Raw genomic sequence first — 25,685 nt, forward strand, 5'->3', positions numbered from 1 at the left:
CACAAGCACTGTAACAGGTTAAAATGTTTATAAGTTTAAAATTTTAGCTAGAGGTGTGTTTGTTGTAGATATAATGATTGCTATGGCATCTTTGTCATGAAAACGTTTTTTCGCAATGTTTCTGTGTTAAAATAGAAACTGGTATAAGGTATTTAGTGAGCTAATAGCATGTATTGTTGTCTAAAACTATTGCAGATTTTCTTATCACTAATTTGTTTTCTCTAGGTCCAGGAAGCATCATTGATCAAGCTACGAAAATGGCAAAAGACATTGTGGCAAGTTAACATAAAATATATATATAACTGATAATTTGTGAAATGGTCATGAACTTGAATAATATCATTGAACTCCTGCAGTATCTACAATCTACATGTAAAAGTAACACATGCTTGTAGGCAAACAAGAGTACAAATAGAATCAATACTCCTTCCACACTGCCCTATATATGTTGGAATTTATGGTTCCACTCATTTTTGTTTTAATTAGCAGTCATACTGTCAACAAACTGACTTAAAAACAAACTGACTATTTTGTTTAATTGTTTTTTACAGAATGAATATGGAGCAGCACAAGTGGCAGCTGTCGTGTCGGTGGTTGTTCTTGTGGTCGTGTTTGTTATTTTCGTAACTTGCAGAGTTTGCAGAAGAAGTCGATATAGAAGATTAAGAAGTCAGCGACTAAAGGTAACAAAAATAGAGAAGTTTCACCTATTTTTTAAATCTTGTTAGGTTTATTTAGATTTGCTATATTTTTGAGTGTAGATTTTAAAAAAAAGCTTTGGCAAATTTTAACAAAGTAACATGTTTGTAATTTGTTTAAAACTTTACTTTGTTACCGGTACATACCAAAAACGTTTAACATGATTAACCAATGAATGATTTTATTTCTGCCACAAAACAGTATTGAAGGCAGTCATTAAGAATGCATTTTAATAACCTTACATTTTAATTTACTTGGTAACAAACTTGTTTTCCCAATCATTACCTACTTTTTAAGCAGTTTTGTTGACATATAAAAATGACCACAAGTCATAAATTCAATGGTTTACTTTTTCTAGATCGAAGTACAAAATCCATTCAGTATTGAAGCTGTAGGTTTCATTTTTCAATAAGTGTTGTAGTTTTTGTTTCTATTCACTTAAGCAATGTTGTCAACTTTTTGTCCTAGCATGCGTACATACTTAATATTCTTTAAGAATTTAGTTGTGTTTTACATGTATTAATGTGTACACCATGCCTTGGGAATGTTGGTATGTAGCGGTAGTATAAATGTCTATGTGATGTATGTTGTAAACTGCTTGCATTGATATCGACCATTTCTGTTGGTGTACTTGAGGCATTTGGTTTTAAGGACATTTTTTAAGAAAAACGTAAAAAGTACTGTGTTCTAGTTGAAATTAATTTAATTTGTTCATGAAATGAACTGTACATGAAAACAGACTTGATAGTAACGACCCTTTTTGCTCTAATGTGTTCCTGCTGTGCTGAACATTTGCCTTTATTTGTTTAATGCCCAAGTTGAGTTAAAGTTTGCTTTATATTTGCTTAGTGAAAGAACACATAGTGACACCACTGCACTGAACATGCTAGAAGCCAGAAAGTTCTTTAACTTTTAAAATACATGTGTGCTGTATGTAATATTCAACACATAAGGATTTAAGCTATTTTGCGAAGTCAAATACCTCTGCGACATGAATAATACATTGACAAATTGGTTTTTGCATGAACTAGCAACTTTTTTTGAAATGATGTTTTTCTATTTTATTGCAGGAGTTTGGACATGAAAAAGAATTCCTTCTTACCAATCAAACAGTAAGTAAACTTTTCAATGATTGTCGAAAAATTTGGTAAATCATTAATTTTTGTCACAGTTCGGACAATCTTGGAAATTGCAAAAATTGTGTCATTTTGTGTTTGATTTCATTCTTTATTTTGTCAAATTTTTTTCTGGTTGAAAAAAAAATCGATAAATACGCACCAAAAATTATTTCAGATTTAAACTGTGGTATTAACTACTGCAATTTTCTGGGTGATAAATTTCACACAATTAAAGCACTGCTGTATTAACCCCCTTAAAGCAAACATTTAAGGTTCGGGAACGCCCAGTCTCTTCTAAAAGCAAACCCAGACAGTCACCATTTTGTATTCCTAACCTACTTGGCACTATTGTGTTGTTTTTCCACTATTTGAATTAATCTGTGTCATCAATGATCGAAGTCCATTTTGGATACTACTGACTTCTAAGTTGTTTACAATCACTTAGTTACAAATTAAAACAGTTCAACTTCCATTTATGCTGACTATGCTTAAGTTAGTGTACACAGAATACAAAGATCCGCTTTGTTATTTGATATCCTTCATGAATAAATAATATGCGTAAGTGTGTAATGCTTTTCAATTTTGGATATTTTTACATCAATGCTTCTCTGATATGAGGTCACTAATGCATGCAGCCACCAGAGCTCAAACTCAAAGCCCAACAAACTTCCAACAGAATGCATCTTTCAAAATCGTAAAAAAGAAATGTTTAAAATAAGATTAATTTGGAACATGTTGCTGAGGCGTTTCTTCATATTTTCTGATGTGTCATACAATAATACTGCAAACAACCCAAAATATCTGTGGTGGCCACCAGCGCACATGACAAAACCAAGGTGTTTGCCCCACTTCGCTACCGCCTACTCGGCGCCTATGCTTTAGCTCATACATGATGTTTCCAATTTGTACATTAGATGTTTTAAAATATGTTTGGATTTTTTTTAGTGCTTACATAAAACAGTCTAATGAACTTTGTGTAAAGCATGCTTGCACATCTTAAAGTTTTTGCAATTTTTCTGTTGTTTAGGGTGGCCCTTATCAAAGCGACCGATTAACGTTACTAGAAGGAAGTTCCGAAGATGAATTGTGATCATAACAAAAAACAAAACTGTGAAATAATTCTTCTTCAAATCTCGATGGAGTTTCAAATAGTTGCAATGGCGTTGTTGCAACTTTAGTTGTTAGTCAAGCTCCTTTTGTTGCCACTCATTAGCAGTATGACGTTTTTATTTTGTTTAATCAATACTTTTGTTAGCACAGAACTATACTGTAGTATATGCAGATGAAAATGACAAACTTATAATGCAAAGTTCTCTTGATGATAATCGTTAGGTAGGTAATAACAAGTAGCATTTTAACTTTTGTGTTTGATTTTTGAATGGCTTGTTACATTAGAAATGTGATACTGTTCTGTACACTAAAAATTTTACCCTTTTATTTCTTAAATTTGCACAGTGCTTTTTGTTCATAAGTTTTCGTGATTTATTTGGTCCTTTATTGTTGATATGTTTAGCAATTTGAAGCATATATTGGTGACATTTTAACTTGCAAAATATGTCAATGTCTATAATACAGAACAAAACCATATTGTTTACATAAAATTGTGATGTATTTTTTTCTCGCAATGTGTTTTATCTAAATCTTGCTGTTGTGTGCGGTGCTGTTTTCTTTATCCTTTTTAGTTTTTGGCAAGTTAAAAAGGACTACATTAAAATATATACAGTAGTACCTGAAATGTAGAAACAACACCATTACTGGTAAAATATTTTTTATTAGCAGTAATTCTAAGTCGGTTTTGGCCCTGTTTTAAAATCTTATTTTTTATGTTCAAAAGCAAAAAGCAAATGTTTCCATACTATTACAAAACCTTAGTGTGTGGTTGTCGAAAATTCAATTTGTGTGTCAAGAGATAACAATTGATAAAAAACAGATTACCATGTCTACCATGACATTTTGTTTACACATCTGCCAACCCTCTGTCTGTGCTCAATCCTGTTTATCATGCCCGTGTACATCCATGTTGTGTACAATTTACTTTAGTGTCAATTACGCAAATCCGAATCTTGTTTTGTACTTTGTTTTCAAATGTTCACACATATAATCCACAGTATTTCTACTAAAACCCGTTCAAGTTTCAAAACTCTTTTTTTGTAAACCATTTTTTACACTCTTTCTTCAGTAGTTAACCCTGTAGCAATTAAGCTGTTAATTTCAAGTGCATTTTTGTACAATTAAAATTGAGACTGTTGTTTCAGTTGATTGTCTGTTTGCTTTTAAAAACCCTGTTAGTCAGAATGACACATAGATAAGTTTCAAACCACCAAACTTGTGGTTGCAAGATTTAGCAAAAAAGCTAAAACTAGGATTCTAATGAAATTTTAGTTGAAGGTTATTACTAGGGCAAGTTTTTGCACCTTTTTTTTACAGCTTCCCAAATACTCAGAATTTATGTAGTATGATGTTATAAGCTGTTTGTAGGAATTTTATGTTGCAACTTTTTTCTGTTTTTCGTGCAACTATTGACTGCAACTTTTATCAAGTATTGTGCAAAATGTAAAGGAGTGATTTAAAAAAACATGCTATAAAACTATTTCTAGTATGGTTCTATTCTCTTAGATTTGCATAACAAAGAGCTATGTGATGGATTAGCTGCATCTCAATGTTATCTATGACGTAACAGTTGGCTTGTAAGCTAGAAGTTCAACAACCCCAGCCAAGCATAAAGTTTTATATAAAAGTGCATTCGTTATTTTGCAAGTAAGAAGCGATAACCTTGATAAGATGACAGTCTAAGGCAGGGATTGTCCAACCTGCGGCCCGCTAGTCACTTCAACTCCAAGAAGTATGCATAAATGCAACTTTCTCACGTTTTTAGTGCAACAAAAACTTGCCCTAGTTATTACTATCCAAATCTACAAAAAGTGGAAAACTATGTCTAGATCTGCAAGCCTTATTTATTCAAGAATAATTATGATTTTCAGTTTCTTTTATTAATGACTTCTACATTGCACCATTTTTTGACAAGAATATACGTTTGAAGTAAGAAGCCATTTCAGTATAACAGACACCACAGTATAAGAAAAACATAACAGTCAGTAAGTAGAAGCATTAAATTGTGGTTCCTAAATATCATCAGTTTCTCGTCTTTAAGTTGACAATAAATATCCTTTTTTTACATTGTGTCATAAATAGCAAGCACTTTTTTCCCACTAAGACAGTTTTGTAAAGATATTTTCTCATCTAAAACATGCAAAAAAGTCAACAATCAGATCAGTACCATGTAATAACCTAATAATTCAACTGCTAGAAATGAGGGCAATGAATGGACAAGAATACATTATGATGTAACAATCGATACTATGATGGTGAATCACTGTGTAAAATTCCTTGAAGAAGATCCCGCTCAGCTGTGGGTTTTACCCCAGCCATCGGGGCAAAGGTGGGTAAAATAGGGGTGAGGGGTTGCATCAGAGGGTGTGATGTTGTTCCACTCGAGGGGGTTCCTGAGAAAAAAATATTTATTTGGTTCTGTCTCTTATAACAGGGCCAAGTGCTAATGTCTATGCCTGGCAAGAATAAGTAACAAAACCGACCACATATCTCTATGTAGTGATATTAAAATGTCAAGAGATGTACCGAATATTCGGTTTGCCGAATGTATTTGGCCGAATCGGACATTTTTGCAAAGATTCGGTTTCGGCCGAATAATTTGTTGCGATTTTTTAAAACAATATCGTTTTTCCCAATCATGCTTGAGGCATTTTTTTTTAAACTAAAATGAGGACAAAACACAACTAGTCTGCGCTAATTGCATAATAGATAAACATATTTTCATGTCAAACGCGTAGCGTACGACTTCGCGTAATGTCATAAATGATTCGTTTGATTTGGCCGAATTTATTCGGCAAAACCGCCGAATATTCGGTTTCGGCCGAGGTACATCACTAATATGTACTGGTCTTAAGACAACAGTTACAAAGCACACCAGGTATGTGATAAGCAAAGCAAAACAACGCAACCAAACACCCATTGAGTGTTGCAAGGTTTAAATTAAGCAGATTGAAAAAGTTTGCAGCGTGTTTTGTGTTCAGTTTGAAACTTACCAGTGGTGGCTGTAGCTGCTGTGCTTGGTGTTATAAATGGATTGTAACGACCTGCTACAGTTGAACGAGCAGGAGGCTCTTTGCTACCACCTGCTGGAGGATTGAATGCTGGAGTTGGGATACCTGGCGTAGAAAAATCGTTAAATTTTTTTGATATATATAATGTTAAATTGGGAAATTTCAATAGTGCATAACACCAGGGCAAGCAACTCTCAAGTGACAAAATAGGTTTAAAAATCAGGATTAAAAAAAAAACATTTTTTTTTTCATTGAGAATTTTTCCACATAATGACTGAGCCAAAATTTTTGATTTTTGAATGAAATTCACATTTTTCACCTTCAGAAGCTATCTTTCTTTGAGACATTCGTTGCTGCGCTTCATTAACCATCGCAGTAGCTGGAAGTCTCGCTATCGGTTGCTTTGATGACTCGTTTTCAAGAAATTTCACAAACATTTGTGAGAATGACTGAAAGTTAAAAATTAATTTACGTTTTTCGCTATTTTTAGTTTTCAGTAGGGATGGGCCGAGCCGAGCCAGGATTTTTGTGACGTCATAATGCACCGAGCGTGCTCGGCCGAGCACCGAGCATTAAAGTGAGATGCTCGGTGCTCAGCCAAACAGAACATTTGCAGTTTTGGCACATCCCTAGTTTTCAAGGTCAAAAATTTCATTTTATTTCTTTAGTTTTGCTTTGACTGTTTTCATATGAAATAGTTTAAACCAGGGGTGGGCAAACTTTTCAGTGCAAGGGCCGCATTCAAAGGTTTTTAATCTTATCGGGCCGCATAGTATTTCACCAACGTACGCCAATTGCTTACTTGTTTTTTTGTTTTTTTCACATATATATATCATTTTAAGTCGCCTAAAATGCCCAGATAAATAATTTCTAACTTGGTGCATTAGTTTAGCTGAACGGAGCTAACTGTTTATGACGTCATAAACTGTATTGTGACGATTGCGGTGCCTGTTCTTTCGCATTGTTTGCACACAATAAGCGGATAAAAAGCCTGGCGTATATGGTCACTAGGCTGGTAATCTTTTTTTCCAGTCTCACGAAAGCTGTTTTTAGCTGTTTGAAAATCAAAATATTAGGCAAAATAGTTTTAGTTACGTCACGGCCGCCAGTACATGTATTTTAACATACATGGCCACGACCGCATAAACTTGTCTCCGCGGCCGCACGTCGCCTTACGGCCGCACGTTGTGTACCCCTGATTTAGCCCAAAATATTAACATAGTATATTTTCAGCTATGTGCAAATACGTTTGTTGTCACTTTAATGATTGTACACACATTGGTTGAAACGCTACAATTGTAATTGTTTTCAAAAATAAACAAGCATTTGTTTCAACATAGGCTACACCACGTTTTTTTGTTAATAAATTCCTTGCGCTAACATTAAACAATGCGAGCCACTTTTAATTACCGTGTTTAATGTTCGTTTGCAAAGAACTGCAACGACCTAAACTTGATCCAAAGTGACCAAAGTTTTGGCGTCAACATTGCAAAGTGGGCTGTATTTGAAAACGTAAACCGCTTTTACTTTATCGAACAAAGAAATTGTGTCAAGTGACGATTTGCATAATAACGTGGCAGAAACAAACGGCTAAAGCACATAAAAAGTATCTGCGTTTAGGCAAGTCGCATCCCCGGTATTTTTAAAACTCTACGCTTGTGCTTATAATTCTATTCAGCGTTGCTTGGTCACTTTCTCTTCAAAGTTTGCGAACATTTGGCGGGCCGCACAAACTCCTTTGCCGGGCCGCATGCGGCCCGCGGGCCGTAGTTTGCCCACCCCTGGTTTAAACCATACATAACAGCCAACTTCTTTATCTTTCTGCAGCAAACTGTTGTGAACCAGATTTTATGGTGCTTGTATGTATCACAGTGTTATCTAGTTTGACAAATGCATCTTAAAAGCATTTGTGTGTTGAAAAGAAAATGTATGCTGACCTCATTCAAATCTGCATGATCACTTGGACTGTGATGGGGTTGTTTGGGACTGGGACTCCCCCCTTTACCCCAGGGGATCCACCCTCCTACCCAGCTTGCTTTGGGTCTTTCCAGTTTGTTCATTTCCTCCTGTAAACAGCAAAAAGTTTAAAAATGAATTGAAGATTAACCCATAACTTGAGGCAATCTAGAACTAAAATATCTTTTTTGTTCATTTTAACATAATCTCCTTTTAATATCAAAATTGGATATTCTTTTAGCGTTAGTTCCGCTATCTCTTTTTGATACAAATCTCTGCTTTTATGCAGACACAAATAAATAATACCTGGGAGAAACCAATGACACTTGATATTAGACGAAGTACATCAGGTTGTTTGTTAGCTGGACTACCGAAGTAACCAACCAGAAGGTTCTTCACCAATTCCCTGCAATCAAATGACAGTAAGATATGACTTATCAGTTTGGTTTTTGTTATTGGCTATACAAATCAGTTGACAATTTTTTTTAGATATTAACATGCTGATAATAGGTCATATCCAAAAAGTCAACATTGGTAAGTGTCATGCGTAAAAGTTACAGCAATACAAGCGATAACATTTTACTTACTTATCAACCATTGTTTCATTTCTTGCATTTGACGAATGCAGCCTGTCTTGAAGCTCTTCCAAGTTGAGCTGTTTCTCAGACACTAAAAATACCAGGATTTTATCAGTTATGCATAGGCATATAAATACTATGTTTAATTTAATCATATACTTTAAAAAAAAAAAAAAAAAAAAAACACTAGGTTTTATGCCAAAAACAAAACACAGTACTAATTTTTTAATGCAATATTTTGTTGATCGAGCAAAAATCAAAATACTGTTTAAAAATGCAAAATAAAAGGCAAACACCAACCTCCATCAAACAATACAATCGCCTGATTTTGTCTGAAATTAAATTGATCCTCACATGCGTTGATGCAATACTGAATGTAGTGCACATGGAACTGAGTGAAGATTAGCCCAATCAGTTCCTAATGCAGTAAACCCAGCATAGCAGTAACAAAAATAAAAATGCAACAACTGAAAAATGCTGGTTTTCTAAACCTCCATCCATTCAACCCTTTTCATCCTTTCTTGCTACAAACCTGTTTACTTTTTGGAGATATTTTCTGTGATTGGTTGAGTTGGATTCACCCACCGTCAACGCAATCTCATTCGCAACTGTGATGTCACAATCGCAGAGAACTATCACAGATTGCCAGCTGAGATTACGTTGCTAATGGAAACAGAACAAAAAAGCAACCAACACAAAAACGGAGAAACAAAAAATCCGCAAACTGAAAAATCAAACTGACGGACAAAAGGGAATGGGTTAGTGAAAGATGAAAAAGTCGGTTGCTTCTGCCTATCTCTACAGACGCGTGTGAGCGCCACCCAGTGTCACAGTTGCCTGCAGAGATTAGCGAAAGCCCGACAACAAAAAAAACACGGCAATCCAAATAGAGCGTTCCCATGGCAACATGAACTGAAATTTAAACCAATCAGAACCAAAGATCTGTGTTTTATTATTTACCAATTTCTTTCAGCCGATCTATAGTCTGCTCCTTTAATTCCAGCTGCTCATTGAGGCGTGATGCAGATTCAAGAGCCTCATTGACATCTTCAAGTTTTGCCTAAAAATAATGTTAATGATATTTTTAATGTGATGAAGAAATATGTTTGTGTATTATGTGGTGGCCACCTCCCACCATATTTGAGCATTTTGGACGCATTTTTCAAACCTAAAAACACAATTTAGCAAATAAAATAGGTTCTCACCTTCAAGTTTGAAACTATTTTATTTAATTCCATAGTTTCCTTCTCTTTGGCTTTCAACTGTTGATTAATTTTATCGACACGAGCAGCGTACATCGATGCCTCTTCTCGTTGCATTCGTTCTGCTGCGAGCTGAAGTTGTTGAAGGGCCGCCGCATATTGTGAACTCTGTTCTTGTGATAACTAAAAATAAAATCTAAATTAAGTGAAAGAAAAAGTTTCAAAGTATGCATGCAAACTTGAAATTGTAACACAAAAAAGTTGTCAAAAAAATGAAAACGTTGGAATAGAACACAATGCAAAAATACAATTAGTTCGGTTTTTCTACAGAGTAAACCGACAGAATTGAGAATTGCAGGCAATTAAAAAATTATACTTGCAACATAATATTGGGTTTGTCTATGAGTTACTAACCAGTCACCTCAAATCAAAAATTTTGACATAAACACTTATCCAAGTAGAACTAATAAACTAATTTTAATCCCTTTTGTGTTGCATTTCAAAGGCTGAAGATGCTTTCATCAGCGAAATATATTTGTTTTAAATACGATAGCTGACCGATTTTAGCCTGGAAATAAACATTTCCCAACCTGTAACTCGAACATTTAGTGAAAAAGTTTTTTAGGTCCTACCTGGAAATTTTGTACTGCCTTGTCTCTTTGTGCTCCCATCCCACGTAATTGTTCCTGTAAACTTTCAACTTGTTGTTTCGATTGTTCGCTTGCCTCTTGCACACTCGCTGTTCGATTTTGTATTTGTTCCAATTGTTTACGAACAGCTTGTTCTCGATCCGATGCCAGAACTGCTTCTTGGGTGTAAGTCTCTTCAACCTAGATAAATGTGACTGTGGTTAGTATAAGACTTTACCTTCTTAAAAAATCCCTATTTAAACTTGATAATTATTTTAGATTTAAAGAAACATTTTTTCTAAACCTTCTAGATGTTTGTTTGTTGGCACATGTTTTTAAATTTTGTAACAACATTATGTTTACCTTAGATAATTGCACTTAGTCAATACATAAATCTATTTATTTGGAAGTTTTTAATTGTTTGGTGGCTAGTCTCGTTCAATATTCTTAAAGAGTTATTTTTTTTAAGCATCTTAAATAATACTAATTCTAATATTTACTTCATGCATTTAATTTTTACACTCATTTATTTTACATCAAAAAGAAACACTTTTTCCAATTCAGTTAACAATGATTGTGTTTTATAGTAAAAGATTTTACCTGCACTAGGTGTCCTCTCAATCTTGTGAGTTCCGATTGCAGTTTAGATTCTTTCTCCCTTAAACTTCTCGCCTCTTCGTTGGCACGCTGAGCTTCCAACTGCTTCTGTTTTAGTGTCAACATTATCTGAAAAACACAAAAATAAAAATCAGTAAATTTAGTTCAAACAATAACTGCACATGTTCATAAGTAAATAAAGCCAAAACAAACAAAAATAGGAAGAACATATGGGAATGCTATCAAACAATAAATTGTAGTATTTTATCACACTACTAATTTATTGTTATGCTAAACTTGGCTTTAGCGTTATTTGCTGTTATATTGCTTGTCTAGGATTTGCGTATTTACATAGTGAAGTTTGATAAAAGCCAAAACTTGAGTGTGTGTAACAAGTCTTTGATTATTTGCAGTAAAAATGCCAGCAACCTCACCTGATCACGTTCATGTTTCACAGAAGTTGTTTCCTTTTTCAGTCGATCAAGTTCTTGCAAATATTTCCTGGTTTCAGAATCTTTTCCCTGAGAACAAAGAGTTTAAGTTACAAATTTGAAACAAATTAAAAACATAAAGAGCCCCATACTTTTGATTTGACTAATTGGTTAAATATAAAGTGTAGTCATATGCAATCATTTGAGAATTTGCAGAAAAAGTTCAACAATAAGTATTTTAGCATCAACAATAAGTTTTATTAAGTATATTACACTTACTCTACAAACTTATACAGGTCTGGTATATTATACAGGTCATACAGGCTTCTTTTGGGCTTGGCTAGAAATATTGAGGCAACGGCAACAATACCTGTTCATTTCGTTGCAAGATTTCACTAACACTGGAAACTTTTTCCTTCATCGCTTCCATCTCATATTCTCTCTCCTTGAGTAAAATCGAAAGTTGAGCGTTTGTTTCCTGCAAACAACATAAATTTACTCTCAAACAAGTCAAGTGTGTCAATTACAGTTTGAAATATGATCAAAATAAAATTAGGCAAGAAGCAATATAAAAAAAAACTTTTAAATTTCAACTTGTGTTGCAGTAGCATGCCAAGGTTCAAAAACATTTCAATTGTGATGAAAAATCCTCAATATATTTTTTTACACAAACCTGAAAAGCTGTGCTTTCCGATTCCTTTTCTTCTGATGCTCGTTCCAATGACATTACCTTCTCTCTCAGTAAGTTAGCCTCATAAGTACAAGAAGTAACCTAACAATAAAGTAAACAAATATAATTTTTTTTTTAAATATGTATTTAAAAATAGGTTGTCAATAGCAATTATAAACCGGCATTCAAATTTTCATGTACCTGTTCCCTGAGATTTCCAACAGATTTACGAAGGATCTCCACTTCATTGCTCTTCTGTGAGAGATCGTTTCCCGTTCTAGTCATTTCTTCCATCTTCCAGTGGATCAAGATGTCTTTCTCCTTTAAATCTTTTTGCAGTTGTGTGATCTATTACAAGAGGAAATAAGTTTTATTTACAACACTCAACAAACAATACCCAAGACAGCTTTCTGGTTTTCATTCAAAAATAGTGTTTATTGGGGATGACCTAAACTGCTAATGTTCTGTTTGATTCAACACCAACCATTTCAAAAACAGTGATTTTTGTTTGTGGATACCCTTTGGAACACTAGTTTTGTATTTTAGCAGGGCATGAATATGCAAGTTTAATACTTGGGTCAGTTTGTGCAACAACTCGGCTGAGCACCGAGCATTAAAAACAGCGATGCTCAGTACGGAGTACTCGGGTTTCGGTCCCTAGTGTTTATCATTTCTGCAGAAGAATTAACCGATAATGCCGAGATGGTGGAGTGTTTAGCACAACTGTCTTGTGTTCACAAGGTTGTGGGTTTTAATCCTGTCTCAGCCATTAGTGTCCCTAAGAAAGATACTGGAGTGACGTTACTTCAACCCAGAGAAACCCGGTTGGTTGAACTATATTAAAGTCACTAACTCTCTAAATCAAAACAAAATGATTTCACATGCTTATAACCAAGCAGGCAACTCCAGGGTTCCCGCGCAATTTTCGTTTATAAATTCCATGACTTTTCCAAAACTTTTCAAGAAAAAAATCCCAAATTTCCATAACCTTATTTGAAAAAAAATCGAGCAATTCCCATACAAGAAAAGAGGCTTTGGTATATGTAGCAGACTTACTAGGAAGCTTAAAAACAGAATTAAACTCACTTTGTCTTCCAGATCTTCTCTCTTTTTCATGCTCTCCTGGAGAAGAAGATCTTTCTGGAGGAGGGATTCTGTTTTCTTTTCCAAAATCATCTCCAGTTCATCATTTGTCTTCTCTGCTCCTCTATTTGCATCTGATCTCAGGTTTTCAATTGCTGCTGATGCTTGTGATGAAGAGGAGTGGGAGAACTGAGGAGGAGCAAGAGTGGGAGTGGGATGCTCTTCTTGTGGGATTTCGAGTTTAGAGAAAAGAATCTCTTTTGTTTCCTAAGGTTTTTAGTTAATTAATATGGCAAGTCAAAGAAAATATACAAAACATTAATTTGTAGTTTAAAACAAATATAAGTTGACCATACTAAAATTGTATGTGTTTGGTCAAGAGTGTCAAATCAAAAAGCAAAAATGAAAATCAGCGATTTTTCGTTATGTGACAAGTACATTAAGAAACAGTAAGCTTACTATATAAAAAATAACAATGTTAAAGATATACCAATGCAACACATTTGAAAGACTGAATGCTTAATACTGGCGACCTTCCAAACATTTTTCATAGTGTAATAAAAGGTATCGCCGAATTGTCTTTTGTATGAAATTTTACCTCTAGGTGGTTAAAAGCTTCTTTAAATCTTCCCAGCTCTCGTTGTACAGTGTTAAGTTTCATCTCAATCTGCTCATAATCATGAACCAAGTTCCCGTAGCTGATCTGAAGCTTCGAATTCTCGGCCGCATCTTTTTCCGTTGCCTCCGAAGCTTTCCGTGCCTCTTCCTGGAACAAGAGCGCCTCCTGGTGTTTGGTGTTGACCAGCGCCACTAAGTGGTCTCGCTCAATGAGCAGCTGGCGGACTTGCTGCGATAGAGTCTCACGATCTCGGAGCAGAAGCTGAACTTGCTGAGATGACACTGATGGCTCACCGCTGCCCCCCGCTGGTGAACCTAAGCAATAAAAAAATCAATTTAAGAAAAAATGTTTCTGAAATATGTCCAGATGTAGCAGATAACAAAAACATTTTTTTGAAAACAAAGAAAATATTTAAAATGCAGGGATGACTGAAATGTAATTATCAAAACGATTAAAACGTAATTTACCAAATTGCTACAAATCCACTTATTTGCAAACCAGTATACCAATCGGAGAATTGAATACAAATGTTGTAACCATAGCCTATCACTTGTAAAAAAAATCGTCTGATTAACCACAGAACTGGTTATAAAACTGGATTCATTCATATACAGTCTTTGAAAGTATTGTTATGCGTTTCATGTAAAAATGGAAGGTAACTTTCATGTAAAAATGACAGAATCTGCTTTGACAGAATTTAAATATAACCCCTACCAGCTTGTTCTTGTTGGTGCAGCACATCGAGTAAAGTCTGGCACTTCTGTTTTAATGATTCAATTTCAAGATCCTTCTCACTGATGAGTTTCGATAATCTTCCAACTGTTTCTTTCGTCATTTCTTGATCAAAACCTTCATATTTTTCTTTCAATGCTCTGTTCTCAGCTTGGATCTACAAATTAAAAATGCAAAGTTAAAACAAGTTTGTGAAGAGATCATTATAGGTTGTTTTTGTTGAGTTCAAACTTAGGTTGTTAATAACCTTTATTACAAACTTATATTTCTTTTCAAATGACATTGTGATTTAAAAGGTCAGGTTTTTAAACATCATGTTTCTACTGGACAACAGTAAAAAAACAAAAATTACTGAAATCCAGAAACTTATTTCACCTGTAAATACCTATAAAATTTGGCACACAATGCCTTAAAAGTGTCCTAAACATTTTACCAACCTCAGCCAGCTCAGTTTGTCCTGCTGAAATGGTGTCAACCATTCGTTGATTTTCGTCTTTAAGTTGTCGATTTTCTTGAGTTTTCTGTGAAATGACTGCCAGAATTTGATCTCGTTCTTCATTCAGCTGACGATATTTCTCTTCCAAATCAGCATTTGCTACATAGAGTCAAAGCTTGTTAAATAACATTATCACATAAGTAAATATAAAGGCCAACAAAAGTTATTGAGGCTTAAAAACTGTGAAACAAAGAAAATAAATGTTACCTTTTTGCAATGGTACTGATGGTGTGACTTGGCTTGTTGCTCTTAACATGTTGATCACTTGGTCACGCTCTGCAATTTAAAAAGATAAGATAAAAAACAACATAATTATAACAAACTGCATATAATCTAAAAACAAACACAGTCAGCTATCAAGCTATTTTTTCAAGCATTTTCACATAGCAATGTGCAAGGTAAATATATCAAGTCAGCAACAGGATTTGGACCTACAATTTAGCCGCTAACTGTTGAATCACATACCCCAATATCTGCCCTATATGATATTAGGTAATTGTCAGTTTGACCCGGCCCTACACTGTAAAGTTGTAAGACAGACTTGATTCTGAATTCAACATAGACTTATATTGAATCTAAACTTTTTCCCAATATTGAATCTAAACAAACCTTTAATAACAGCCAACAAAGAGCCAATGTCCTCCTTCGACAAATCTCCCTTCTCCCATCCACTCAGATCCCTCTTCCGAATCTCCTGGAGCATTTTATCAACATCTTCAGGAGAAACCGATTCCTGGGGTGTGGAGTTAGCTACCGAGATCCTCAGTTTTCCAATTTCTGATTCCAGAGTCAAAATCTTGTCCTCATATTCTTTTCTCACGTCATTATCGATCGAAGTCCGCTGCAATGCATTCTCTAGTCTTGCAACCTCCTCTTCAAGATGTTGGTTTCGATTTTTGACTGCATTAGCATCCAGCACTGATTCTGGATCTTTAGTGTTTTGGAGCTGCATCTTTTTTAGCTCGTCCACTTCAATTTTGTGATCTGCTCGCATCTTTTCAACTGCCAAGGTCATTTCTTTCTTCCAATTTCTTTTCTCCTGATCGAGATGTTCTGACATGAGTACAACATCATTTTGTGAAGCCTCCAGTTCTTCTTCAACCTCTTTAAGTTTTCGTTTCCATTCTACCTCTTTAGTTTTGAGTTCTTCCTCAAGACTTTTTAACTGATTTTTAGCAGAAGCGAGTTTTTCCTCGGACAAAGATCGCTCTTCTTGAAGTCCCACAATATCTTTCTTCAAGACTTCAATGTGTTCTTGATTTGTAAAGTTGGCATCAGCGAGAGCTTTTGAAAGTTCATCCCTGAATTCTTCCTTTAAAGCTTTAACCTTTTCCAGATGCATAGTCTTACTTTCTTCTTCATTAGCTTTGATCTTCTTATTGAACTCATCCTGCTCTTTAGCATGTTTTTCCATGATGTCCTTCTTTTCCTTTGTAAACTGTGTTTTTGTTTCATCAAGATTGTTCTGAAGAAAAGTTAGTTTGTTTTCCAGGGATTTTAACTCCTGTTGATGCTTTTCTGCTTCCAAACTACGGAGCTCCAGCTCTTCATAAAGTCTTCTTTCAACTTCTTCATTTCTGTTCCTAAGATTGTTAATTTCTCCTGCTTCTCGGTCAGTTGATTTTTGCATTTTCTCATTCATAACTTGCATTGTTGAGGCTTTTTCATGCTCAAGAGACGTTACCCTTGCATCCAGCTGTACCTTGATGCCTTCTAACAGTTCTTTCTCCTTTTCCAGAGCAGACAATTGCTCTTCATGTTCATTCTGCAATTGTGCAATTTTGGAATTGAAGTCTTGTTGATGATTGTGAACTTCTTCTGCATGCTTTTCCTTTGTTTCTTGCAAGTTATGTTCAAAGTTTGCCTTGAGATCCTCAATTTGTTTCTTGAAGTCAGATATTGTTGTATTCAGTTCAGAAGAAGATTCTGACTTGATGCCATTTATTTGTGTCTGTAGTTCCACAATCACAGAATCTTTCATGGTGATATCTTTCTGTAAGTCTGTCACTTTCCTCTCCACTGTTGTAATTTCTGATTTCAACAAGCTTCGTTCTTCATTAACAGATGTCAAGCGGTCTTCAAGTCGGCGTATTTCATTCTTCAATAGAGCTTCATGTTCCACATCATTTTCATGAACATGCGACATCTCAACCATCCTCTTCTTCTCCTCTTGTTGAAGAAGATCCAGCTCTTCCTTTAAGGTCTTTACTTCCTCTTCTTTTGCCTCCAGAGATGCAACAAACTGGTCCTCAGATTCCAGCTGACTTTGTCGAAAAGAATCCATGTCTCGGATGACTTTGAGATGCTGAGTCTTCAGATGCTCCATCTTTGTCAATGTCATCTTCTGTTCTTCCTCCATTTTCCTCCTTCTTGATTCAACTTCATCTACCCTTGCTTCTGCATCAGTAATCGCCTCCAAATTTTCCTGAGCTTGTTGCTGTAACATCTCCATCAAATGAATATTCTCTCTTTCAACTTCCGCTAGCTTGGCAGCTGCATCCTCGTTTTCCTGAAGAGCTTGGGATAACTTTTCTTTCAGATCCTCCGCTTCAGTCTCAGCATCCAAAGTCTCTTCCTTTTCTTGAGCCAAGGACTTTTCAAGCTCTGTGATGTGATTCTTGGCGTCCTGTAACTCTTTGACAATGCTCAATTTTTCAGAGTTTACAACCTGTAATTTATCTTGGATGCGAAGAATTTCTTCTTGCATAGAGGAATTCTTTTGTAATTTTAAAATCTCATCTCTTGCCTCCTTCAAGTGATCCTCAGCATCTTTCTTCTCACACTGGATTGTTTGAAGTTCTTTCTGGATGTTGTGGAGTTCTTCCCTACCTTGATTTGAAGCTTTTTGCAACTCTGCAATCACGTTTCTCGCATCCACTAAATCTTCTTCAGCCTTTCTCTTCTCCAGATTTTTCATTTGCAGTTCTTCAGAAATGTTTTGAGAAACCTCTTCATCTTGTTTTGTGATTTTCTGCTCGTTTAATAATTTCAGCTCTTCTCTCAGAGATGCAACCGTCCTTTCTAGAGTTAAGTTGTCATTCTGTGTTGAAAAATAAACAGAAAAATTAAAAAATTAAAAACAAATGCTTTCAACGCTGCAAAAAATATTTTTAATTTCTAATTTTGCCTAGATTTAATTCTGGAAAGAAAATAGTATTTCATTAAACCGAAAAAGATTTAGTTCCTTATGATAAACATAGAAGCCTGTAAAGTTACATGATTTATTTGTTCTGAATACATTAAATTGATAACTTTGGTTTGTTGAATTGAACAGAAATAGTAACACACTTTGTGTCAGATATTTTAAATTTATAAAAGCGATTTTGAAACGAAAGTGCAACCAAACTTATAATTCAGAGGAACTAACAATTCAAGAACTAGTAAATTTGAATCGGGCAGTCACAGTAAATACCTTAGCAGCTTCAAGTTGAGCTTGAGTTGATTTTAGTTTTTCATTTAACTCGTTTCTCATCACAATGATCTGGTTCATTTCGTCTTGATGCTGAGAATCCAACATCTCAATTGCTTGATCCAGGTCGCTCTTTTCAAGTCTGTAAGAACAAAAGTATATATGAATGTGGCAGGATTATCAGATTTTTGTGAGAAAAATAACCCCAACATGCTAAAATAGCCTATATCATATTTCGTTTCTTTTAGTGGCAATATGACATAACTTACACATTATTTAATCATACAACTGGGGGTTCCACTAAAAGGACTACAATATAGTTTGTAGTAATGGGACGGGTACCCGGTACTCGGTACTCGGTATCAATGGTATCGAACGATTTCAGTGGTATCGATACTCGTACTCGGTATCGAAATATTCTGTCTCAGTTTTCGATACCAACGTGTGAGTACCGAAGGCCGATTTACACTATAAGAACACTGAAAACTTTGTGCCAATATATGCTTCGGACAGTACAAATTTGGGAAAAAGTTCCGCCAGGTTACGTATTTGTTTCGCTATCGTATGGAGATTACTTTTTTCTGCATGTGTGTGCGCACGCCTGTACGCCGGCCATGGCAGATAAATTAGCAGGTGATATACAACTAAGTACAACACTGTACTTAAGTACTCGGTAATCGTACTCGGTACTCGGTATCGAAGGTATATACATGTGGTACTCATACTCGGTATCGGTACTCGCTTCAAAACCTGGTATCGTCCCATCACTAATAGTTTGATATGTTTTATTAGTTTGTATGAAAAAAATAGTTTGTTAAACAGAATTAAATTGAGCACTGAGCATCAATTGATGCTCTCAATAAAGAACCAGTAATAAACCATTGCAACTTAAGCAGGTTAATTTGGTTTTCTACTGTGGTTAGTGAGTCAGACAGCTTTAGAACCTTGCATAATGCATGCGATTTGCAAAAGTTGTTAATAACTTAAATTTAACTCCTCTTTTAGCAGGTCAGTTTTACTGGATTGTGTAGCTTTTAACTTAAAATTTAGCTCATATGTTGAACTTACTTGCTGGAATTTAAGTCATCAGACACATTTTTCAGAGCAGTCTCGAGTCGTTTCTTCTCAGCTAAAGCCTGTTCCAGATCAGACTCCAGTTCTGTTACTTTGTCTGCAAAACAAAACCATGTAAATTTGCTAAAAACAATTCACCCATAATAAATTGGCATCAAATTTACCACAAGTTTTTCATATTCTAAAAATAGCCTCCCACTTATTAGTTCTGCTTTTTTTAAACACATTTTATACCAAAATAAGTTTTTCAAAACTAGCTTGCTTCCTATAGAGCAGCTCCAACAGAATGATGCAACGGTTGAAACAAAGCACACGCCACACATGCAGTACCAACACTACATTTGTTAAAACAACAAAGACACAAGCACTGTATTCATTGAATCATTATTACAAAAACAAGTATAGACCCACACTTCTATGGAAAAAATGTCTTTTATACTTTATGTGAACCATATGCCAAATGTTGTAAAAGTACCTTTTTCAGTTTGCGCTTCTGCAATTGACATGTTCAATTCCTCTTCCAGATTCAGAGCAGCAGTTTGCAATTGTTCCTGTCACATAAAATAAAATGTGTTGTCTGATGTCAAAATGCAAAAATGTTTGTGGGATTCAAGACCACAACCAAAATCGTATCAAAACCAAACTGAGCTATGTGCTAGGTAGGTATTACATAACTACATCGGTATGTTGATAATTTTTACCTTTTCCTGCATAATCTTCTGACGATCTTTCTCCAGGTTCAATCTTGCTTCTTTCACTTCCTCAAGTTCACGTTTCAAGTCGACAACTGCTTTAGCTCGAACATCAGCTGTATCAGATGCCTTGTCAACCTGCGCAGAAATTTTTCAGGTTTGTTGCCAAGAAAATGTTCTGTTTCAGACCATATGAAGATGAATGGTGGCAGTCTTTTGGCTTTTTTGAGATTTCAACGTTAAGACAACATATGCTATCTATCTCAGTCAGACCGATTGAAAGCGCCATACCAAATCAGCCATTCACAAATCATTCCAACATATGACGAGCCACACACCAGAAAAATCTTGGTCTGGGGTGGGATTTAAACAAATGACAGGAGCCTTTTCATGACTCACGCTCTACCAACTGAGCAGGCAACTGTGCTTGTGATTCAACTTTCATGGGCTCACCATGGAACCTGTGTAGCTCAGTTGGTAGAGCGCAAGTCCCCGAAAGACTCCAGTCGTGGGCTTAAATCCTACCTGTGGCAAAATTTTTCTGCCCTGTGCCTTGCCATTTGGTAAATGCTTGGTGACCGACTGATTCGGCATAACACCTTCAATGGGCCTGGCATACTATGATTTATGTATGAGTATGTGATCACTACTTATCATAGACACTTCAGGGTTGATATCAGTATTAATTTGTTTATCTTAACTGTTATTTTGTATTACAACATGACACACACATGTTTGAATCTGCAAGCAATATATTTCAGAGGTTCTTAATACCTTTTCAGTATTTGACTTATGACCAAGTTCATCCTGGTATCTGTCAAGCATATTCTGCAGCGATTCTTTCTCAGTTTGCCATTCTCTTTGAACAAGCTCGTACTGAGCGATCTCCAGTTCATAGTCTTCAACCTGTATATTAATAACGCTTGTTAAGACAGTGCATTCCATCTTGTATCCACTGTCAAACGCATTTTGTCCAGCAAAACACACATCATTGCACAAAACAAAATAAAAAATGAGTAGGAAAGAAAGGAGACAGAAATCATTTGCACTATTTTGTTCCGTTGATAAAAAATCTAAGTAGGTTTGTTATATTGCTATTGTGTCGCTATGTTTTCTTTCACCAAGCGAAATAAACTCAACTCAACTCATATTATTAGCTGAAGTTGAGGTAAGTTACATGCAAAAAGAATTGGCAGTGTTAAAACTGTGTTTAACAATTTTTCCGTTCAACTGGTGTAATGCTAAACAAAATACTAGTCGTTGTTTCAAAAACTTGTATTTTTGCTAACGTTTCGTCCACCAGAACGGTAGAGCTTCATCACAGCAATGAATGATGTATTGCGAGCAAAAAGTGAGAAAGCGCAAGGAACTAATATCGGAAATTTGATGGAGAGATTGGACGTACAATGTCGAGGATAACTGGGAAAATTTGTTAAATATGCAACCTGGTGGACGAAACGCCTGTTCAGTAACTGTGTTACAGAAATTTGGTTACCACAAAAACATTAGCCGGCAGAACACAAACAGTATACAATTAACACATAACATTGGTCTTTATCTAACCTGTTTCTGTAATGCGGCCAACGTCATCGTCAAGTCACCAGCCACAGCGCTGACCTCTTCATCACCATTGTCATGATGCCCATTGTCGTCGGCAACCAGCAGAAATTTTTCATCATTATCTTCTCTCATCTTGCTCTGTGGAGAGCTCTGATAAAGAGGTTTGAAGATGGGACGAGGAATTGCCGAAGTCTGTCGAGACTGTGGACCCTTTTTTTCATCAGAAAATGACCTACAAATGGAAAATACAACTTTAAAACAAACAGAAAAATCTTAACGCAAAATACAAAAAATGCCAAAACAGTAGTGTATAAATTGTTTGATCCTATGGCATAACGCAGAACTATTCTATTTTTGATGCCATATGGGAATGCTTGGATATACGAGTGTGCCATGATCACTGGTCAGCATAGACGCTTCAAGGTTGATCCCAGTTATGAATTTATGTTCATTTTTACTGATTGCTGGTTAATCCGGCGATCCCATACTAGAAAGGTGACATGTGCAGCATACAAGGCAGGCAATGGTACTTGTGATTCGACTTTCGATGGGTTCACTGCTGAGCCTATGTAGCTCAGTTGGTAGAGCGCGAGTCCCGAAAAGACTCCTGTCATGGGTTCGAATCCCACTGCAAGCTCGATTTTTGCTGACCTACACCCTCCATTATATAATGTAAAAATGACAAACCATACCTTTCCAGTTTTCTCGGCTTTGTGTCTTTTGTGACATCATTGTCATGCTTGAGTGATTCAACCTCCACCTGAAGTTTGTCGTTGTTTTCTTTCAACAGTTTAATTTTTTGTGCAATATCAGCAGCTGATAGCGGTGCAGGGTTTTCACTCATATGTTCATCTTTGTCAGGTAAAACTGATTGCCTAATATCTGTAAAATAATAATTCCATGTTTTAAAAAAGGCTACCAAAACTTTTATTGCTTTAACACTTTTGATTTCAGAAAAAAGAAAAACATTTCTTGCCGACATGAAATAGCAAGCTGCAGATAGTGTACACTGTTTCGATCTATAGCAGGGGTGGGCAACATACGGCCCGCGGGCCGGATCCGGCCCGCGACGGGATTTTGAGCGGCCCGCGGACAGTTTCCGGTCTTACATGATAATGTGGCCCGCGGTCACAGTCTGCCGCAATCCCCCATTACTTGCTTCCTACGTCAAATTACAGTTGTAACGCTCCCCAATAGCAAAAAAATTTCCCGCCGTTGTTACCATTGCACCATACGTCCATTGTTACGACATAACTACCAACCTTGTGTGTGTCCTACTTTAACGGTTTTCTTTGTTTCCACACGTATAGCCTAGTTCAGGGGTGGGGAACCTGCGGCCTAAAGGCCACATGCAGCCTTTTAGGGCACTAAGTGCGGCTTTCGATGGCAAAATACATTTTTAAGATGTTGATATAACCGACTGCACCAGGCGCTGAAAAAAAATAGACAGAAACGTATTTTTGACCTTATTGCAGATTATTTTTTGATTAGTTCCAGGGCAGCGGTTTTCAAACAAGACCCATGTGGTCCCATAGTGGTACATAAAGCGATTTCCATAGTTAGGACTACCAAAAACTCCAGGTTCAGCAATTTCTAGGTTAAATAAATCCTGAATGTTGTAGTGAAGATGAAAATGTAGTGAGGAATTTTAATTAGCTGGGACCGTAAGTTCTACAAACTACGAGGAAATAGCAAAACGACCATTCTGTAAGTCAAAAAGTTTGAACATCACTGCCCTTGGCCTGGAAAATAGTCTATGCGGCCTACACGAGTGACGATAAATCGTTTGGTAGCCTTTATAAACAAAAAGGTTCCCCACCCCTGGTTTAGGTGGTCAAAATTCCGTTTTAAATCACTGGATAAATACGCGATTAATGTATCGATTCATGAATCCGGCCCGCCAAGTGCTTCATTTTCCCATATCAGGCCCGCCAACTGGAGAAGTTGCCCGCCCCTGATCTATAGGGTCTCATCTATGCAGTTGGTGACATTAGATAGGCTGTATTGGCTAATGCAGCCATCCAGCGGCACAGTTTGTCAAAAACCATGCCTTACATATTCTGTTGATGCCACAACTGGACATAAACCACAGATGATCTGCAGCTTATCGTTTCTTGGCTTGATGCTTTCACAATGATCTGGTATACTGTATAAAAAAAGTGCATACCGGTCCACCTAAATTTTCGAGACACTCAAATGTAGGATTAAAATCATGACATTATTTGCACCTTTTGTGAAAATATTCAGTTTTTTGGGCAACACAAGATTTTAAGTGCTGACACAAGTTTTAGGCTAAAATACAGGAAGAATTCATAAAATTTACGCTAGGCACCTTAACACTACATGGTTAAGATTGATCACTATATTAGGCAACATCAGGTTTGTGAGAAAAGTTCTAGTAAAAATGTCAAGGGTTATAGGAGTGGACATTTTAACAATAGGTCCCTTGAAATTCCTGGCACAGAGCGGGATCGGTAAAGCAAACAAGAAGCATGCCAGCCCTACACACTGATCACTTATCAGCACACACATTCCACGTCTGGAGTTTATCTGAAACTACTCAACCATAAACAGCTCAACTGCTTCATAAGAAAACTATTCAGAGCATCCGGTTTTCCCAAATACCTTTTTCGCATTTGAAAAATATTTTTTTTATTTGCTCTTAGTATGGAATGGTTTTGTAAGTAATACTACTAAACTAACCACATCTTGCATACAGTTAAAACATCTAAAAAAGAAATAAATTTTGACACTGAAATAAAACCTAAAAAATCTAAGAATGAAAAATATTTTCCTTGCAACGAAATCAGTCGATAAATATTTTTATTCCATGACATTCATCGATTGTTTTAATTACAAGGAAAATATTTTCCATTATTGGCTATTTAATTACATAAATGGTGATTGTCGATGACCATGCTGCATGAAAGGACCGATACTATTCAGTTCAAACACTCTCCGCCAAAAAATCTACTACAAATAAATTGTTTTTTAAGTTTTTTGCTTTTACCCATTTTTTGTTTTTTACAACAAATTCACATCTAAACACTGTTTTATATTTTAGAAATCAGATTAAATAACTTCACACTGCAATAGTTGGCCAAAAAAGTTGACCAACTGCCTACCAAGCTACTGGTAACCAACTAAACAAGCAGTAACCAACCAGGTTTCAGCCCTACATGGTAACCTAACAGATAAATGAGAATCGACGGGTAATGTTTCTAGGGCAGGAATGGCATTTATTGGAATTAATTGTCTGCCGAAGAAAGACAAAGAGATGGTCCAAACATTAGAACAATCAGAGGATTGTTGTACAATCTTGTTCGAGAATCAAGTTTCACGCGGGCAACGAATGTCTGTAAACCAATCTATTCAAAGATGGACTGGTTTTCAGGAGGATTTGATGGGAACACATTAACTATAAAAGTTGACAGTTTGGCCAGCGAGAGTGCTGTCACACTCTAGGTTAAGTTTTGAAAAGTACATGCCACAATATATAACTCTATTCGCTTCAATAAAAAAAAAACTGTCATGTCATAAAAGGCACTTACTGCCTATTCAAACGATTTAAAAATTAAAAACATAAAAATTGGTCAAATTAATTGAAATTTTGTTTCAAGCTCTTCAAGCCATTGTATCAAATATATATCTTACATTTTTTTAATTTTTTGGGGTGTCAGAAAGAGGGTTCAAAACATTTTTTGAAACAGATCAATACAAAAAATGCATCTTGTCTGAGCAATTAGGAGTAGTTTTCCCGGTTTCATTTTTCATTTTCACATAACTTTTGTAAAGAATACCTTGCAAAGTTTTCTTCAATTCTTCTTGGTGTTTTTTGGCCACAGTCTCCAGGTAATTGCATTCTTTCTGCAAAGCTTCAACTTCTGACACGGAATCCTTCAAACTACTTTCAAGGATTTCACTGTGGCTTTTTTGTTCATCTACTTGAGACTTTAAGATGTCAATGTTGCTTTTTTGCACCTAAATATAAGTGTTTGATTTAAAAATCCACAATATTA

General features: G+C 35.8%; 2 protein-coding genes across 2 annotated transcripts in view; one reads left to right on the top strand and one right to left on the bottom strand.

Annotated features, from left to right (window-relative positions):
• LOC145225731 (uncharacterized) overlaps positions 1-4,071 on the top strand; it is a gene marked incomplete in the record, with an annotated part of 5,196 nt that extends 1,125 nt beyond the window's left edge. The window contains 4 exon segments of the mRNA XM_080092235.1: positions 226-275; positions 552-683; positions 1,770-1,811; positions 2,845-4,071. Of these exon segments, the coding sequence (XP_079948361.1) occupies positions 226-275; positions 552-683; positions 1,770-1,811; positions 2,845-2,907 (287 nt within the window).
• Positions 4,072-4,785: 714 nt separating this feature from the next.
• The window catches only part of LOC145213167 (uncharacterized), a 33,089-nt gene continuing 12,189 nt past the window's right edge, over positions 4,786-25,685 (bottom strand). The window contains exons 8-35 of the mRNA XM_080081402.1: positions 25,467-25,647; positions 22,359-22,548; positions 21,670-21,898; positions 20,881-21,012; positions 20,116-20,244; positions 19,890-19,965; positions 19,409-19,511; positions 18,344-18,482; positions 15,541-17,971; positions 15,139-15,207; positions 14,873-15,030; positions 14,418-14,592; positions 13,683-14,017; positions 13,088-13,351; positions 12,203-12,349; positions 12,005-12,103; positions 11,702-11,809; positions 11,335-11,421; positions 10,904-11,029; positions 10,307-10,504; positions 9,678-9,857; positions 9,433-9,532; positions 8,482-8,563; positions 8,201-8,300; positions 7,876-8,004; positions 6,258-6,387; positions 5,921-6,043; positions 4,786-5,320 (exon numbers count right to left, since the gene is read on the bottom strand). Of these exons, the coding sequence (XP_079937528.1) occupies positions 5,175-5,320; positions 5,921-6,043; positions 6,258-6,387; positions 7,876-8,004; positions 8,201-8,300; positions 8,482-8,563; positions 9,433-9,532; positions 9,678-9,857; positions 10,307-10,504; positions 10,904-11,029; positions 11,335-11,421; positions 11,702-11,809; positions 12,005-12,103; positions 12,203-12,349; positions 13,088-13,351; positions 13,683-14,017; positions 14,418-14,592; positions 14,873-15,030; positions 15,139-15,207; positions 15,541-17,971; positions 18,344-18,482; positions 19,409-19,511; positions 19,890-19,965; positions 20,116-20,244; positions 20,881-21,012; positions 21,670-21,898; positions 22,359-22,548; positions 25,467-25,647 (6,366 nt within the window). The 3' untranslated portion in view covers positions 4,786-5,174. The remainder of the gene's footprint in view (positions 5,321-5,920; positions 6,044-6,257; positions 6,388-7,875; positions 8,005-8,200; positions 8,301-8,481; positions 8,564-9,432; positions 9,533-9,677; positions 9,858-10,306; positions 10,505-10,903; positions 11,030-11,334; positions 11,422-11,701; positions 11,810-12,004; positions 12,104-12,202; positions 12,350-13,087; positions 13,352-13,682; positions 14,018-14,417; positions 14,593-14,872; positions 15,031-15,138; positions 15,208-15,540; positions 17,972-18,343; positions 18,483-19,408; positions 19,512-19,889; positions 19,966-20,115; positions 20,245-20,880; positions 21,013-21,669; positions 21,899-22,358; positions 22,549-25,466; positions 25,648-25,685) is intronic.

This window comes from Phallusia mammillata, chromosome 1 (genome assembly GCF_965637545.1).
Source record: "Phallusia mammillata chromosome 1, kaPhaMamm4.hap1.1, whole genome shotgun sequence".
Classification (NCBI taxonomy): domain Eukaryota; kingdom Metazoa; phylum Chordata; class Ascidiacea; order Phlebobranchia; family Ascidiidae; genus Phallusia; species Phallusia mammillata.